Source organism: Tasmannia lanceolata, unplaced genomic scaffold (genome assembly GCF_043159265.1).
Source record: "Tasmannia lanceolata isolate RefF3 unplaced genomic scaffold, GAP_Taslan_0.1 ptg000016l, whole genome shotgun sequence".
NCBI classification, from domain to species: Eukaryota; Viridiplantae; Streptophyta; class Magnoliopsida; order Canellales; family Winteraceae; genus Tasmannia; species Tasmannia lanceolata.
Window position 1 is genome coordinate 12,408,343 of NW_027518693.1, and position 17,682 is coordinate 12,426,024.

At 39.2% G+C, this 17,682-nt stretch overlaps 2 protein-coding genes and 1 long non-coding RNA gene across 5 annotated transcripts; 2 read left to right on the forward strand and 1 right to left on the reverse strand.

The window, feature by feature from the left end:
- Positions 1–4,798: 4,798 nt before the first annotated feature.
- LOC143849133 (serine carboxypeptidase 1-like) lies at positions 4,799–9,852 on the forward strand. Of its 3 annotated transcripts, none has more exons than XM_077358182.1 (8): positions 4,799–5,336; positions 5,468–5,575; positions 6,846–7,120; positions 8,130–8,369; positions 8,606–8,724; positions 8,860–8,925; positions 9,205–9,310; positions 9,588–9,852. In XM_077358182.1, exons 1-8 carry the CDS (start codon positions 4,955–4,957, stop codon positions 9,729–9,731), a joined length of 1,440 nt encoding a protein of 479 aa, XP_077214297.1. In that variant the 5' UTR covers positions 4,799–4,954; the 3' UTR covers positions 9,732–9,852. The 3 variants fall into 3 exon arrangements, with proteins under 3 accessions (XP_077214297.1, XP_077214298.1, XP_077214296.1); XM_077358181.1 differs by having other exon boundaries at positions 4,801–5,336; positions 8,830–8,925; XM_077358183.1 differs by lacking the exon at positions 9,588–9,852 and having other exon boundaries at positions 4,800–5,336; positions 8,606–8,756; positions 9,205–9,311.
- A 262-nt stretch (positions 9,853–10,114) lies between these two features.
- Positions 10,115–16,419, forward strand: LOC143849134 (serine carboxypeptidase 1-like). Its single transcript, XM_077358184.1, has 8 exons — positions 10,115–11,882; positions 12,007–12,114; positions 13,198–13,472; positions 14,462–14,701; positions 15,113–15,231; positions 15,337–15,432; positions 15,711–15,816; positions 16,109–16,419. Exons 1-8 carry the CDS (start codon positions 11,393–11,395, stop codon positions 16,250–16,252), a joined length of 1,578 nt encoding a protein of 525 aa, XP_077214299.1. The 5' UTR covers positions 10,115–11,392; the 3' UTR covers positions 16,253–16,419.
- Positions 16,420–16,488: 69 nt separating this feature from the next.
- Positions 16,489–17,467, reverse strand: LOC143847860 (uncharacterized). Its single transcript, XR_013235250.1, has 2 exons — positions 16,987–17,467; positions 16,489–16,730 (listed from the first exon to the last, which is right to left on the reverse strand). It is a non-coding gene; the product is annotated as an uncharacterized LOC143847860 (long non-coding RNA).
- Between the last annotated feature and the right edge of the window lie 215 nt (positions 17,468–17,682).

Here is a 17,682-nt window from a genome sequence, read left to right on the forward strand (position 1 = left end):
CGATCTATAGTCTGAATCTTGTGCTCGCATGTCGTCCATCCGAATGCACATGCTCTAGGTGGAGCTGGGATGCTTTAGACTTTGGAAAGATGCGAGGGAGGAGAAGAAGAAGCAATGTGAAGGTAGAATGACTTCACTTAGAAGGACCTAGAGGTGTCCAAGATCCAAACCCTTCTATCATTTTTGGCTTTCCCGATTTATAAGACACTACCATGATGTAGAAGACACTACTAGGTGGATGTGAGAGGCAATCCTGTCCACCTCACTGGCATAGAAGTTCCACCTAAATTCAATTTTCCAAGAGATCATATCTCCTTCTCTCACGAAAGTCCCACACGAAAGCGTCACTGTTCGAGGACGTTCTAAAGAGATCCGGGAACTAAAGCATTAGAGGCACATGAGAGCACCATTTGTCGTGTCAGAACTTAATTCCGACTCCACTATAAACTGTATATCTGAAGCCTTCTTGAAGTTGAAATTCTGTCTCAAGATATCTCTCCAAATTGCTAATGCATTAGGGCTAAATTTATCATCTGAGATCCAGTTGCCAGGTATACCTCCACAAGAAGAAATGTTATTTTTAGTGGCAGTCAGTTAGCAGCGGTCATAGAAATCGCTGGTAAAGTTGACATATACTTGCGGTTTAAATAGCTACAGTTATAACCGCTGGTAAATGATGGACCGATAGGACATACACCAGCGGAAAGGTAACCGCGGGTAAATTGTATAACAGGGGTGTTACCTAATATTAGCAGCGGTTTTGACCGCCGGTAAAGATTGATTTTGTTGTAGTGAGAACCATACCTCATTTCAATTACCTTTATGCAGAGATGAGATCTTTCCTCTCCATACCTCCACAACTACTTCTCAAGAAGGCCTTCATTCACTTCTCTCAACCGCTGTATCTCAATCCCACCATTTCTTTTACATTCTTGTTCTAAAATTAAGTGTGACTACACGGCAACGTAGATTCAATCCTAGCGATCAATGTTGGATCCCACATCAGGATATGTATTTGTAATCAAGACCATTTATCTAGTGAACCATCATGAGGAGACCAACATATATTGGCCTTGGCTCCATTTAAATTGACTCTTTAGCTTCTCTAGCAGAACCCTATACAAAGGCCTAATAGATCAAGAGCTTAGGATCATCAAATCAAGATGGAGAGTAATGGATAAGACTTCTGTTCACTGATCGGCTAAACACAAGTCTGATCACAAATTCAAAATCAAGTGGCATGGGTGGGGCAAAAAAATTGAATGTCTGGTACCATTACCTCAATCCTAACTCGAGTCAACTTGAGCCTCAAGTCGACGGCCCTAACGGTCTAACCCAACCCAACTGTAAATCTCTCAACCCTAACCCAACACGTCTAACCTGATTTTTCAAATCGGGTCCAGTTGGCTTCGGGCAAATTAGAAAAATAAAATAAAGAATGTAACCCAAAGATTTTAAAAATTGTAATAAAATCACGATAGAATTATTGAGGGAACATGGTCGGGTTCGGGTTGCCCAAGGCCTCAAACCTAACCCAGCCCGAAATTAAATCAGGTTGGATTTTCTCATCGGTTTAGGGTTTTATGTACCTACGTTTAAAGAAGAAAATTAGACAGAAAACGAATAAAGATTTGCTCTTTCTGACTGTAATTTAATGAATGCAATATCCCATCTCAAATAAACTGAATTCCTTACTTTATTTTCCTTGCATTAGAACTTGGCAATTTCGGATTTTGGTTTTATGTAACTACGTTTAAAAGAAAAAAACGAACTCTTATGGTATTTTTTATCTTTCCTTGCACATATGCGATTAAGCTTTGTCTTTTGCAGGGACAAACTTGACCTGATTATTGCAGAGTAAGGACTCTCAATTGGACTAATTACCATTCAGGAGCATCTCTATGTATTTTGTATTGTTTCTTATTTTTCTAATTGCAAATTCTTCCCTCTTAAGGGTCACTTGGGGCCTTACTTTTTCTGTTGTTTGTTGTTTCTGCCCTAGATAACCATTTGGAAATTGCCCATACTATATCCTATACATTTATCAGTTAATATCCGCTTGACCTATTACCAATACACTTCGATAAGCTTGAGATTTTTTTATCTGTCTCCTTGATGATGATCGACTGGATCATTTATTTTTTCATACTGCTTTCAATTACTTTTGATTTTATATCATTCTTTCTTTGTAATAGGATCAGTTTTGCTCTTCTCTTGGTGCCACGTGGCACCCTTCTATACCCTGTTCTTCTATACCCAATCAATTCTGGCCTACGATTTCCATTTATTTCAATAATTACTCAAAACATCATAACGTTTCTTTCCAAATAAATGCCCATTAGTATACTATATAAAATGATACTTAATAACCGTGGCAGCCTCTCCTCTAAGACGTATGTTAGCAAATCATATAAATTCAGCCGTTTTAATGTAGGTATACAAACGTATATTAGCAAATCCCATAAATTCAACCACTTCTCTCTGTTTTTTCTGATCCCCAAATCCGAAAGCCCAAGAAACACACACCAAACCTACAAGATGTTGGATTTCTTACGTAAAAAAATGGTGAATTCAGAGGTTTTGAAGGGTGAAGAATACATTCTTTTTCCTCTTCTCTTTTTCTCTTTTTGGCACACGAACAAAGTGTACATGCTTCGTCAATTTCCATTTTCGTTAGATTTCGATGCAATACTAGAAATTTGTGCTGTTCTTAATATAAAATTGATGACCTATTTGGTTGTGAAATTTTACATCGGCAAACTAATCGGTCAAATTAGTCGGCCAAGCTGGCATTCCCTTCTTTAATGCATTTTTCTCGCTATATTGATATTCTTGACTGGAGTAAATAGACACTTCTAAGGTATCACGTCTCAACATGTTGGGGCTATTTCAGTCCACCAAAGAAAACATGTATCTAATTACGTATCACCCATCTCCCTAACCAGTTTTGTATATGGTGTAAGACCTTAACAACTATATGGTGGTGGTGCCACCCGTAATAGTCCCACATCGGAAGCGGAGGGAGAAAGTTCGTGGGTTATATGTTATAGACCCCCATTCCCTGTGTAGACGCGTTTTAAAACCGGGGAGACCTGCAGCCTAGAAGCGGACAATATCTACACGGTTGGTTGGGGTGTTATAAATATGGTATCAGAGTCGTACCTCCTCTAGTACGATGACGTTGGGCCCTTTAAGGGGGTGTGGATTGTAATAGTCTCACATCGGAAGTGGAGAGAGAAAGTTTCTGGATTAACGAGGACGTTGGGCCCTTTAAGGGGCCCGGGGGGGATCGGAAGCAGAGAGAGAAAGTTCCTGGGTTATATGTTGTAGACCCCCATTCCCTTTGTAGACGCATGGATTGTAATAGTCCCACATCGGAAGCGGAGAGAGAAAGTTCCTGAGTTATATGTTGTAGACCCTCATTCCCTGTGTAGATGCGTTTTCAGCATGTCCAAGGGGCGGGCCCCGCGGAGTGGGTCGGGCACGGTTAGTGCTGCTGGAAAACAAAACCGGGGAGGGTAGATGACCCAGAACAGGACAATATCTACACAGTGGGGTCGGGGCGTGACACCACCCTTGATATTTGATCCAACAGAGTTCACTTTTTGAGAAGCTGCTGTTGGATCCAATATCAAGGTGGTACCTCCACCGTAGTTATAGTTTGTAAGGCCTTACACCATATAATCTAACATGCTCTCAAGGGAAAAAAAATCTAATTTAAAAAAAAAACCATTTCGCAGCTCACTTTTTCAGGAGATATTCCCTAGCTTTATGAAATTGGCTTGCAAATCCCATTGTTTAAGTAAATCTAAATCAATATTAAACTGTATTTTGGGCCCTGAGTTAGATAGGATGTGCCCAAAAAATAAAACGGGCCCCACATTGTTTGGGTGATCTAAACCGTTCAATTGTTGGGCCCTGAATTAGATAGGATTTGCCCAAAAATTCTTATCCATATTATGATCCTAACACTTATATTTCTACACCATGCTCTCAATTTTAATCCTCCACGAATCAGAGGGTGAGGATCACCCTGCGGAGAATAATTTTTGGGCACACCCTATCGATGTATGGCCCAGCAAATGAATGGCTTGGATTACGCAAAAAATGTGGGGCACACTGTATTTTGGGCTGAAACGGCATGCCCCGGCCACCGTATAATTTCTCCTTTGTTACGATGCCTCTCTCTCTTTCTCTCTCTCCCTGAAAGTTTTAGAGATAAGTAAGAACAATAGCAATTGTCTTTCTCCTTAAAATTAGATTTTTTTTTTCCCCTTGAGAACATGTTAGATTATATGGTGTAAGGCCTTACAAACTATAAGTACCGTGGAGGTACCACCCTTGATATTGGATCCAACAGCAGCTTCACAAAAAGTGAGCTGCTGTTGGATCAAATATCTAAGGGTGGCACCTCCACCATATGGTTGTTAAGGTCTTACACCATATACAAAACTGGTTAGGTAGATAGGTGGTACGTAATTAGATAGATGTTTTCTCTGGTGGACTGAAATAGCCCCAGCATGTTGAGACGTGATACCTTACAAGTGTCTATTTAGCGAGAAAAATGCACTAAAAAAGGGAATTCCAGGTTAGGCCGACTAATTTGACCGATTAGTTTGCCCCGGCCAATAGAAACCCCCTCATGATAGAATCGTTTGGCATTGGAGCTGTTAGTCCTAAAAGAGAACAAAATAGAGATGGGTCCCACCGTTTTCCACCAATGATGCTCCGAGTAGAGAGCCAAGCTAGGAGCCATATATTCAATTTGCTATATCCCAACTAGTAGAGACATAGAAACGATAACAACAACATATCTTCCTAGCTCCCTTCATAAGTTATCCATGTATGGAAAAATTGTAGCATAGAACCAAAATCAAACCCATCATTGAACAGATCATCTTTTCTCTATAAATTGATTCACAATTTAACACCATTGGATCATTAATGAAACAAAATGAAGCCTGAGTCCGCGGTCTTCTTGTTCCTCACATGCTTCACGGCCATCATCGGTGCCTATGGAGAGAGAGGGTTCGACCCCTTAGATAAATTCATATGGGCCAAAAGGGCTAACCCTCGATTATCGGATGCCCCAATTGGAGGGAATTTAGAATTGGCTAAGAATGGGGTCTATTCTCCTGTGTATGTGAGTCCCCAAGATGGTTTGATGGAAGCCGATAAGATCGATAAATTGCCAGGACAGCCCGAGGGAGTGACCTTCAATCAATACGCCGGGTATGTGACCGTGGACCCTAAAAATGGAAGGGCACTCTTCTATTATTTTGCTGAGTCGCCCTCGAACTCCTCGACCAAGCCTTTGGTGTTGTGGCTCAATGGAGGTAATGAAATTATAAGAAAATATTTCGGCAAATACATGTGTAAGAATATAGGTATTTCTTATTTTGCAAATCATGTGTGTCAGTTTATGCAAATACATGTATAAGTATATAAAGCGGTATTTTGACTGCAGGACCGGGTTGTTCTTCGTTGGGGGCTGGCGCAATGATGGAATTGGGCCCATTTAGAGTGAACAGTGATGGGAAGACTCTATACCAAAATCCCTATGCATGGAACATTGGTGAGTCAAGTTAAATTTTAATATGTCTTATGGTTGTACCCATGACTGCCTTTATTATTGTGTGATAATTCCCAAATACAACTATAAACCAAGAAATACACCACTTATACAGCTTTTACTAATATAACTCTAACTTTGTATAATTTAATGGGGCTTATCCATTTTATTTTGTGTTTTTATGGTGGGGTTTGGCTAGGCATGAACCTCAAGGTCCTCAACGATCCCATGGATCCAAATTAAGGGTCTGAACATTAAAGGATAGGATTTGGGTGGAGCAAGTGGATCCAAATCAGGTCCATTTGATCCATATCCTAACGATTTCGAGTCCTGATGCTATGTAGAAACAACTCCGAAATTTTGCCCAAACTGGTGTTGGCTCTTCGGCATAAAGTCACAGGTTTGCTCCCTGGTGATGATGAGTGTTCGAATCCCCCCTGACTTGTCCTGATGCACGTGGTTTGTGGGCCACTGTGTGCATCCGTAGGGAATAGTCCTACTCCCGAAGGGGGTGGGGACACCCTGCGTCACCAAAAAAAGCAGAAAGAACCAACTCCGAATGGATGGTGCCAACGTATAGTAAAAACTTGGGATTTTAACTTTCATAGTTTCATTCATTTATGTCTTTTCATGGGGGGAATTTTTTTTAACATTTAAAAGCCCTACTCAAAACCACGAATGGAGGTCCCCAATGTACAAAAATGACCTCCATATTTTATTCACTCGTGTCTATTCGTGATGGGTATTTTTATAATGTTTAAAAGCACCAAAAACAACAAACATTTCATTTTCTCCCTTTTTGTTTGGGTGACCTTCTTAAGTCTTCCCACTCCTAACCCTAAACCTTAGTTGTGTACAACCTAAATAGGATTCTCCACGGCGGTTTGATTCGTAATGGATCATGGGCCAAACTAAGAAAGTAATATCCGAAAAGCACGTCGAAAAGGATCCCACTTATAATTGATCGGATGTATCGTGACTAAGACATAGGTGGCCCACCAATAATTGACCGGATGTATCATGACTAAGACATAGGTGGATCCGATACGAAGTGGATCAATTGATTTGCTTTGGAACTAAGTGATCTCTATTCTCGAATATTTGGTATCTTCAATTTTAGGTTTAGGACTAATTAATCTCTAATATTGTCATCTTAGAGAAAGCCATGAGGTTAATTGTTTGCTTCATTATTTAACTTAATTATCTTAACCGTTTTGCCGGAATTAGTTATTAAGACATATTGTCAAGTGAGAAAATGAAATTTATTGTACAGAGGCGAATGTCATCTTCCTTGAATCGCCGGCCGGAGTGGGATTTTCATACTCGAACACAACGTCTGACTACAATTTAAGTGGGGATAAGAGAACTGCTGAAGATTCCTATACTTTCTTAATCAACTGGTTAGAGAGATTTCCTCAATACAAAACCAGAGATTTTTTCATAGCAGGAGAAAGCTATGCCGGACATTATGTGCCTCAGCTTGCTCAAACAATTGTTTTGAATAACAAAATCACCAGCCAAACAGTCATCAATCTAAGGGGAATTGCTGTAAGTCCTCTGATCAGCTCAACAATCTCGTTATTTCTGTCGAACGACAATATGACAAAACAGTCTTAGAATTCATTCTCAGGTGAAGGTTCCTGTATACCGAGTCGGCTCAGATGAGTCATGTCTTGAGTGTGAGAGGTTTTGATCATTGATTTTGACATTTAAAAGCTAGTTGAGTGTACATTTATATGTGTATGTACTTACATATTCTGTTTACATATGCTAGTGCTCATGCATGCACATTCAAGAACAAATGGTATTTTTAGTGCCACTGTTTAAAACTCTCTAGGTCAATCATTGACTTTCCGAGTCAACTCAGTTTTATTTTGGCTAAGTTTTCATCTGAGTAGAGTTTTGGCCTGCCAAGTCGATCAAAACTCTTTTGAATTAATGAAAACTTGGCCATATTAATCGTTGACTCACCCAAGCCACGTCCCTTTTTTCCTGGCTTTTGGACTCACCCAATTCAACTTCCTTTTACCTTGATGGAGTACTCCTCCCAGTCCAAGTTTTGACTCACCCAAGTGAACTCCTTTTTACCTTGGGCGAGTTCTCCTTACAGTCCAAGTTTTGACTCAGCCAAGTCAATCCGCTTTTACTTTAGCCGAGTTCTCATCATAGTCCAAGTTTTGACCCAAGTCAACTTCTTTTTACGTTCATTGAGTACTTCTCCCATTCCAAGTATTGACTCACCCAAGTCAACTCCCTTTTACCTTGGCCAAGTACATCTCACAGTCCAGGTTTTGACTCACCCAAGTCGACTCCCTATAATCTTGGAGTTCCGTCACAGTCAAAGTTTTGACTCACCCAAGTCAACTCCCTATTACTTGGCGGAGTTCTCGTAACAGTCTAAGCTCACTTACCCAAGTCAACTCCTTTTTACCTTACCTTGGCCGAGTTCTCTTCACAGTCAAAGTTTTGACTCACCCAAGTCAGCTCCCTTTTGCCTTCACCGAGTTCTCCTTTAAGTCCCAAGTTTTAAAACACTAAGCAAAAATAATGTTTTCAGATTGGCAACGCCTTGATCGACGACAGCACTAGTATGAAGGGAATGTACGACTACTTCTGGACACATGCGCTCATTTCTGATGAAATTAATGACGGCATTCGCTTAAACTGCAACTTTTCTGCCGAATCTATGTCTCATGTTTGCTTTCAATATCTCGAGCAAGCAGATGCAGCAATGGGCAATGTCTTCAGCTACGACATCTACGCTCCCTTATGTGGTTCCTCTTCCTTCAGCACCCTCGTAAGTACTTTTTTATTCAGTCCACGGAATATTAGTTTACCAAGTGGTAAGAGAAGTATAGGGAGAGGCCTCAGAGTGAGTGAGGAGAGGCTGAGATGTGGCTGCAAAACAGGGAAATTAAAAAACAGGGGAAAATCTACTTGTAAAACTAATATTTTATAGAAAAAACCTTTTACGGTTTCAAAACTTGGCCTGGAATTTGTTAAAAATGCCCTTTAATTTCATTTCTATTTCAGTCTGCAGGCTTTGATCCCTGCTCCAGTAACTATATCCAAACCTACTTGAACATTCCTGAGGTGCAGACAGCCCTTCATGCCAATGTTACAGCCCTTCCATATCCATGGGAAAGATGCAGGCACTATGACCATTTCCCCTACTCTCATTTCTGTAAATATTTTCAATCTTTTTGGGAAAGTTTTCATTAATGACTAACCTTTGCTTTTTATATGAACAATCACAGTTTTATGATCCAAAGTCTTTATGGTGACAGCCCAGCGACAGTATTACCAATCATTCAAGAGCTGATGGGGAGTAATATTAGTGTTTGGATATACAGGCAAGTTTATTGAAAAATTACATAGCTAATCTTAATTCTAAACACTGTTTACCTCTGAAAATTCAAATATTTATGAAAGTTAAAATGGAGAGCAGTAATTTGGTGCATATACTATTCACATTTACTTGATCTCATGATAGGATTGGTGATGTGTGGGACCTTGTACTTGCTCGAGATACGGGCCCACAATCGGATTTTTCTGGATTTGGGATTCTCTAAAAGAGATACTTAAGATTAAGTTCCGTTGTCCATCTTAAATCTTTGAAATTTGCTCTGCAGTGGGGACACTGATGGTAGAGTGCCTGTGACATCTAGTAGGCTGTCCATAAATGCCCTCAATACATCAGTAAAGACTGCATGGTACCCATGGTATACACAAGGAGAGGTAAGAAGAGCTTTATATCTTCATGGGTTAATCAGATTTTAATGATATCTGAGAGCATTTTGTCCATACATGATCTTTTTTTTTTATGAATATCTTTTTTCCTTTGAATTTCTTGCCAGGAGAATACAAAAATACAGCTACAACATGGGTTTCCTTTTTTACAGGCTTTTTGTTGAAAATATTTACCTTAAAAAATACTCTTAGTAAAAAAATGAGTACCAAAGACTTATCAGGAATAAGTTCTAGTTTGTACTAACCATTTTGCTTGTCTGTGAAGGTTGGAGGGTACGCTGTTGGATACAAAGACTTATCATTTGTGACAGTAAGGGGTGCAGGGCATTTTGTTCCAAGTTACCAGCCAGCTAGGGCACTCACCCTCTTCTCATCCTTTTTAAAAGGGATGCTTCCACCTTCTTCTTAGAAAGCTTGTGTTTCTCAATACCAAGTTCTGCTTTCCTATCGGCCTTGTAGCCTTTAAGGCATTTCTCTTCCCTTGTTCTTAATGGGTTGCTTGTGAACAGAAGTTTCATTTGTTTTTCTTCTTTTATTGATTTTTGGCACCAGTAGAAGAAAAAAAACTGAGTGACAATTGACATAAGTTTCAATTGCGCTCTATGAATAACTGAGATCTCTCGATGTCAGATTATATCGTAAAAATTCTCCTATTTCTCTAGGTACATATATGATAGATCGGTGGGTCGCACTTTATGGGAGATCTTTAGTTACATAGAACATCAGTTCTATCCACCCGAATGCCAATTCGATTCAAGTAATCAGCAGAATGATTTTGTCTTTGCCTGCTTTCCAAACCATGATAGCATGGCTTGGGATGTGACCTTTAAACAAACAATCGCAAACAGTCCACCAAAGTGGATTTATTTCTTAATATGTTCAGGGTCCACGAGAGGGAAAACACCCCTCAGCATTTGGTTTTCGCATCGAGGTATCTTTTTTCAGTGTTGAATAATGAAGATCTAAGGAAAGAAGTGCAAAAGGGATATTGGTTGAGTTGAGGATACAAGTTTTTCAACCAAAACATGGTGTTCTCTCAGGTAGCAATGAATTTTCAGATTTACACAAAAATTTGTTTTCTCTCTGCACTCGATTTCTTCCCATTAGGTGGCTGTTGCTTGTACATAGTAACACACACGTAGATCCTATTTTATGTCCCCCATGACCTATCTTTTAGGTCATTCAGTTTTTAGATCAGGTGCTATGACCATACCTCTTGTTGCCTCCAACCACACACGACTTCATTATCAGAATGAATGTGAATATGATCACTGGGGATATTTCTCTCTGCTTCATATCTCCTATGAAGCCTCTAATCCATATAGCTTCAGATTTAGATGCATTGCAGGAAATGAACTTTGCCTCCATTGTAAACTTTGTGACATAATTTTGCTTGTTTCTGAACAAAGATATTGCTCCTCACACAAATAGGAATATGTCTTAAAGTAGATTTTCTATCAGCAGGCACTCTTGTCAAATCGGCATCGGAATACCATTGAACTACACTATCAGTACCTTCATATGTCAAGTTGAAGTGTTTTGTAGCCTTCAAGTATCTCAAGATTCTCTTGATAGTTTTGTAGCCTTCAAGTTGAAGTGTTTTGTAGCGTTCAAGTATCTCAAGATTCTCATTGAGCGACTATTGGGTTGCTCAATGAGAAACTGTTGGGGCGCTATGGAATCTACTCACAATACCTACAAGGCTACAACATAACTCAAGTCAGGTCTTGGACGCAACATTATGTACATTAAACTTCTTACAACTTAAGCACAAGGTTTAGTTTTCATTTCATTTCTTTCCTCATTAGGTGGTATTATTTTTTGTAGCTTTGTAAATGAGAGTATCTATTGTATTAGATATGTCTATATTGTTGGCCCTACTTAGATGGATCGATTATGCCATGTTGTGATCAAAAGAAAACAAAAAAGGTGATGGGTCCCACTGTTTCCACCAATGGTTCACTGAGGAGAAGTGCCAAGCTATTCAGTCTGCTATATCCCAAGTAGAAGAGACATAAAAACGATAACAACAACATATCTTCCTACTCCTCTTAATAAACTATCATATATATGAAAAAATTGCCGCATAAACCAAAATCAGACCCTTCATTGAACAGATCGCCCTTTCTCTATAAATTGATTCACAATTTAACACCATTGGATCATCGCACGAAAATGAAGCCTGAGTCCGCGGTCTTCTTGTTCCTCACGTGCCTCGCAGCCATCATCTGTGCGAATGGAGAGAGAGGATTCGACCCGCTAGATAAACTCATGTGGGCCAAATGGGCTAACCCCCCTAAGTTGTTGGATGCCCCAATCGGAGGGAATTTAGAATTGGCTAAGGGTGGGGTCTATTCTCCTGTGTATGTGAGTCCCCAAGATGGTTTGATGGAAGCCGATAAGATCGACAAATTGCCTGGACAACCCGGCGGAGTGAATTTCGATCAGTATGCCGGGTATGTGACCGTGGATCCTAAACATGGAAGGGCACTCTTCTATTATTTTGCTGAGTCCCCCACGAACTCTTCGACTAAGCCTTTGGTGTTGTGGCTCAATGGAGGTAATGAAATTATAAGAAAATATGTACACAAATGCATGCGTAAGAATATAGTTATTATTTATTATGTAAATCACGTGTCAGTTTAAGCAAATACATATATAAGAATAGCGGCATGTGATTGCAGGACCGGGTTGTTCTTCATTTGGAAACGGTGCGATGATGGAATTGGGCCCATTTAGAGTAAACAGTGATGGGAAGACTCTATATCAAAATCCCTATGCATGGAACATTGGTGAGTCAAGTGAAATGTTAACATATCATGTGGTTGCACCCATGACTGCCTTTATTATTGTGACATTAACATCTTTTACTAATGTAACTTTTTTTTTTTGAAAAGGTTAACTATATTCAGACAATAAAAAGATTATAGATTCACATCAACGGGGAGAGAGGACCCACAGTAAACTAAGTCCCTCAAAGCCCCGAATTTAGCCAATCAAGCCACTAGATCATTAGCACTCCTAGGGATACGAGCAAAAGAAAGAAAACTAGCATTGATCATAGAACTCATCTCATCTAAAAACTTGGCTAAAAGTTATAACAATGCATAATTTAATGGGACCTAACTATTTGATTGTCTGTTTTTATGGCGGGATTTGGCTACGCATAGACCCAGATGGTCTGATGGATCCAAATCATGTCCATTGGATCCATATCCTAATGTCTGAAATTATTTCAATGTAGACACAAAATCAGATGGAACGTCCTAGATCAATAACTTTCATAGTTTCATTCATTTATGTCTATTCACGGGGGTATTTTTTTAATATTTAAAAGGCATTCTCAAAAAGACAAATGGAGGTGGCCAATCTTCAAAAATGACCTTCAATTTGTAATATTTAAAAACACTAAGAACAACAAACATTTCATTTTCTTGCTTTTTGTTTGGGTGACCATTCTTCTCTCTCTCTCTAGAGATTCTTCTTTCTCTCTAGCGCTTCATTCGTCTAAACACGCCTAACCCTTAGCCTTAACTGTGTACAAAGTAAGACATAGGACAATCCGACGGCCGATTCGAAATGGATCATAGCCCAAACTAAGAAAGTAATATCCGAGAAGGACTTTGAAAAGGATCCCACCTATAATTGATCCAATGGATCATCGAAGTGAATCATTTGATTTGCTTTTGAACCAAGTAATCTCTTTTCTCTAATATTTGGTATCTTCAATTTTAGGTTTAGGACTAACTAATCTCTAATATTGTCTTCTTAGAGAAGACCATGAGGGTACTTGTTTGCTTCATTATTTGTCTTAATTACTTGAAATAGTTTTTTCAGACATTTTATTAAGTGAGAAAATGATATATGTTGTACAGAGGCGAACGTCATTTTCCTAGAATCACCAGCCGGTGTGGGATTTTCATACTCGAACACAACATCCGACTACGATTTAAGCGGAGACAAGAGAACTGCTGAGGATTCCTATACTTTCTTAATTAACTGGTTAGAGAGGTTTCCTCAATACAAAACCAGAGATTTTTTCATAGCAGGCGAAAGCTACGCAGGACATTATGTGCCTCAGCTTGCTCAAACAATTCTTTTGAATAACAAAATCACCAACCAAACAGTCATTGATCTTCGAGGAATCGCTGTAAGTCCTTTGATCAGCTCAAGAATCTCGTTATTTCTGTCGAACAATAATATGACAAAACATAAGCAGACACCCTTGCCAAGAAAGGAGTCTTTCGGGCCGCGTTTGAGTGCTTTGACTATCTACCTCCTTGAATTATTGTACTGCTATCTTTGTATTATCTTTGTTCCTTCAGGACCACCTCGGTTCTGTTTTTACATATTCTGTTGCCCTTTTCAAAAAAATAATAATATGACAAAACAGTCTTAGAATTCATTCTTAGGTGAAAGTTCCTGTACACCGAGTCGGCTCAGATGCGTCATTTGTTGAGAAACGGAGAGCTTTTGGTCATTGCTTTTAACAATGACAAGCTAGATTGACTATTAATTTATATATGCTTAGACTTCCTTATTGTGATCACACACCACATGCTTAAGAACAAATGGAATCCTTAGTGCCACTGTTTGAAAACTCTCCCAGTCAATCACTGACTTTAAGAGTCAACTCGGTTTTGTCTTGGCCAAGTTTTCGTCTGAGTTTGAGTTTTGGCCTACCAAGTCAATCAAACCCTTTTGAATTAATGAAAACCTGACCATATCAATCGAGTCAACTCCCTTTTACCTTGCCCGAGTTCTCCTCGGAGTCCAAGTTTTGACTGACCCAAGTCAACACCCTTTTACCTTGGCCAAGTTCTCCAAACAGTCCAAGTTTTGACTTACCCAAGTCAACTCCCTTTTACACAGTCCAAGTTCTACTCAGTCCAAGTTTTTGACTTACCCAGGTCAACTCCCTTTTACCTTGGCCATGTTCTCCTGAGGGTCCAAGTTTAGACTTACCCAAGTCAACTCCTTTTACCTTGGCCCAGTACTCTCACAGTCAAAGTTTTGACTCACGCAAGTCAACTCCCTTTTAACTTTGCCAGACTCACCCAAGTCAACTCCCTTTTACCTTGGCCGAGTTCTCCTGGAATTCTAAGCTTTAAAACATGGCTAAGCAAATAATGTTTTCAGATTGGCAATGCCTGGATCGACGATAGCACTAGTATCAAGGGAATGTACGACTACTTCTGGACACATGCGCTCATTTCCGATGAAATTAATGACGGCATTCGCTTAAACTGCAACTTTTCTGCCCAATCTGTATCCGATGTTTGCTTTCAATATCTCGATCAAGTAGGCGCAGCAATGGGTAATGTCTTCATCTACGACATCTACGCTCCCTTATGTGGTTCCTCTTCCTTCAGCACCCTCGTAAGTACTTTTTTATTCAGTCCGAAAAAACACGAAATAACTTTATTTCCATGTCTGACAACCCTCAATTTTTTTCCATGGAGTTTTAGTTTAGCAAGTGATGAGAGAAGGGCGGAAGAGGGAGAGGCCTTAGAGGGAGAGAGTGAGTGAGGTGAGGCTGCAAAAAAGGGGAATTAAAAAACTAACCAAAATGTAAAAATTTTCCCTGTTTTTTATTCCCCTGTTTTCCTCTGTTTTGTAGCCACTTATCGCCCTCTCCTGAATAATGCGCTCTCAAACCTCTACCACTCCAACCCAACTATGACTCTCTCACTACTTATTAAACTAATATTCCATGAAAAAAGATTTCCATGTTGCCAAACATAGGCTGAAATTTGTTAAAAATGCCCTTTAATTTCATTGCTATTTCAGTCTGCAGGCTTTGATCCCTGCTCCAATGATTATATCCAAACCTACCTGAACCTTCCTGAGGTGCAGACAGCCCTTCATGCAAATGTGACAGCCCTTCCATATCCATGGGAAGGATGCAGGCAATATTACCATTTCCCCTACTCTCATTTCTGTAAATATTTTCTTTCTTTATGGGAAATTTTTCATTAATGACTAACCTATGCTTCTTATATGAACAATTACAGTGGTATGATTGGTAGTCTTTGGGGTGACAGTCCAGATACAGTATTACCAGTCATTCAAGAGCTGATGGGGAGTAATATAAGTGTTTGGATATACAGGCAATTTTTTGTTTTTTGAAAACTAGTACTAATCTTATGTCTAAAGTCTAAACACTATTTATCTCTCAAAATTAAAATATTTTTGAAGTTGAAATGCAGATGAATGATGTTGTGTATTGAGTGTATATACTATTCACATTTAACTGATCATATGATGAGATTCGAGATGTTTGGGATCTTATACTTGCTCGAGATACGGGCCCACTGGAATTCTCTAAAAGAGATAATTAATATTAAGTATGTTTCTCTACCTAAAATCTTTGAACTTTTTTCTGCAGTGGGGACACTGATGGTAGAGTGCCTGTAACATCTAGTAGGCTGTCCATAAACACCCTTGATACATCAGTAAAGACTGCATGGTACCCATGGTATACCCAAGGAGAGGTAAGAAGAGCTTTATAACTTCAAGGGCTAATAAGATTTTAATGATATCTTAGAGCATTTTGTCTATACATGATCTTTTTTATGAAAATCTTTTTCTTTTCAATTGAAAATTTTTCCCAGAAAAGGATAAGTACACCTACAACATGGGTTTAAAAAACCAATGTTTACCTGAAAAGCTCTTACTAAAAGAATGGTTACCAAACCTCAGAATATTTGATTTTTGTAGAAAATTGTTATCAGGAATAACCCGGCACATTCTAGTTTGTAATAATCATATTGCTTGTCTGTGAAGGTTGGAGGGTACGCTGTTGGATACAAAGACTTATCATTTGTGACAGTAAGGGGTGCAGGGCATTTTGTTCCAAGTTATCAGCCAGCTAGGGCACTCACACTCTTCTCATCCTTTTTAAAAGGGATGCTTCCACCTTCTTCTTAGAATGCTTGCATTTCTCAATACCAAGTTCTGCTTTCCTGTAAGCCGTGTATCCTTTTAAGGCATCTATCTCTCTTCTCTTGTTGTAAGATCAAGTCTCCTCCATGGACTTGTTCCACCCTTATTTTTTGTAAATTTTCATTTCAATTTATGAATAAAATGTCTGGATTGTTCTGAATAAAAGTACCAAGTTCTCCCATTTCACAAGAACCATGATAATTTGATTTAAGGCGCCAATAGAAGAAAAAATAGGCTTTATTTAAGAATATATCCTTCCTAGGCTTTATCCAAGAACAAGAGTGGCAATGTTTGATCACCAAAGATAGTGTGCATCCTAAATTGCTAAGAATCTGCAGCTTTATGAGGCTTTCTATGTCTTTCAGATGAGGAAAGTTGATCAGAGCCACCACTAATAAAGGATGTCTTTTAGAATGGCTGCCTTATGCTTGGAACTTTTGCAAAAAGAATCTTCTTTTTTTACCTGGAATTTATTTAGGAACCAGGGATTAGAAAAGTACAAGAGAGGGACATACCAACTTATCTCAAAACCAAAATAAAATGAAAATTAATTGCAACAGATACTAGGGATGCCCAAAGACTCGCATGTTAACTACCCCTAGCCCTTCTAGGAAGGCCTTTTTACTCTTGGAACATATATGGTAGACCCTAGAAACAAAAACAAATTTTATAACAACAATGAACTTCCCCTTGCAATAAAAGTTTGTCGATCCATATACCTTTGTTAATTACAAGCACATCATGCGACTCTTCTCCAACTGAACTTCCCAAGAATGGAACTCCAGATTCAGAGTGACGGAGCATATGAAAAACAGATGGGTTGCGCTTTTTGGGAGATTTTTAGTTCCATAGAACACGAGTTCTATCCACCCGAATGCGTAATCAGCAGTAATGATTGTGTCTTTGCCTGCTCTCCAAGCCATGATAGCATGGCGTGGGATGTGTCCTTTAAATAAACAATCAAAAACCAGTCCACCAAAGTGGACTTATTTCTTAATGTGTTCCAGGTCTACGAGAGGGAGAACACCCATCAGCAGCTGATTTTCGCATAGAGGTAGTGTTGAAGAATGAAGATCTAAGAAGAGAAATGCAAAAGGAAGATCAGGCTAGTTGATGATATGAGTTTTCCCATCAAAACACAATGTTCTCTCAGATAGCAATGAATTTTTATATTTCCTTTCTTTACACGGATTTGTTCCCATCAGGTGGTTGTTGCTTGTACATAACAACACACTTGGAGATCCTATTTTATCTCCCCCATGACCTATCATTTAGGTCATTCAGGTTTTAGATCTAGGGCTATGATAATGTGTCTTGTTGCCACCAATCACACACTGCTTCATTATTAGAATGAATGTGAATTTGATCATCGACATTATTAGTCTAAGGGTTTTGTTAACGAGTGCCCGTGCATT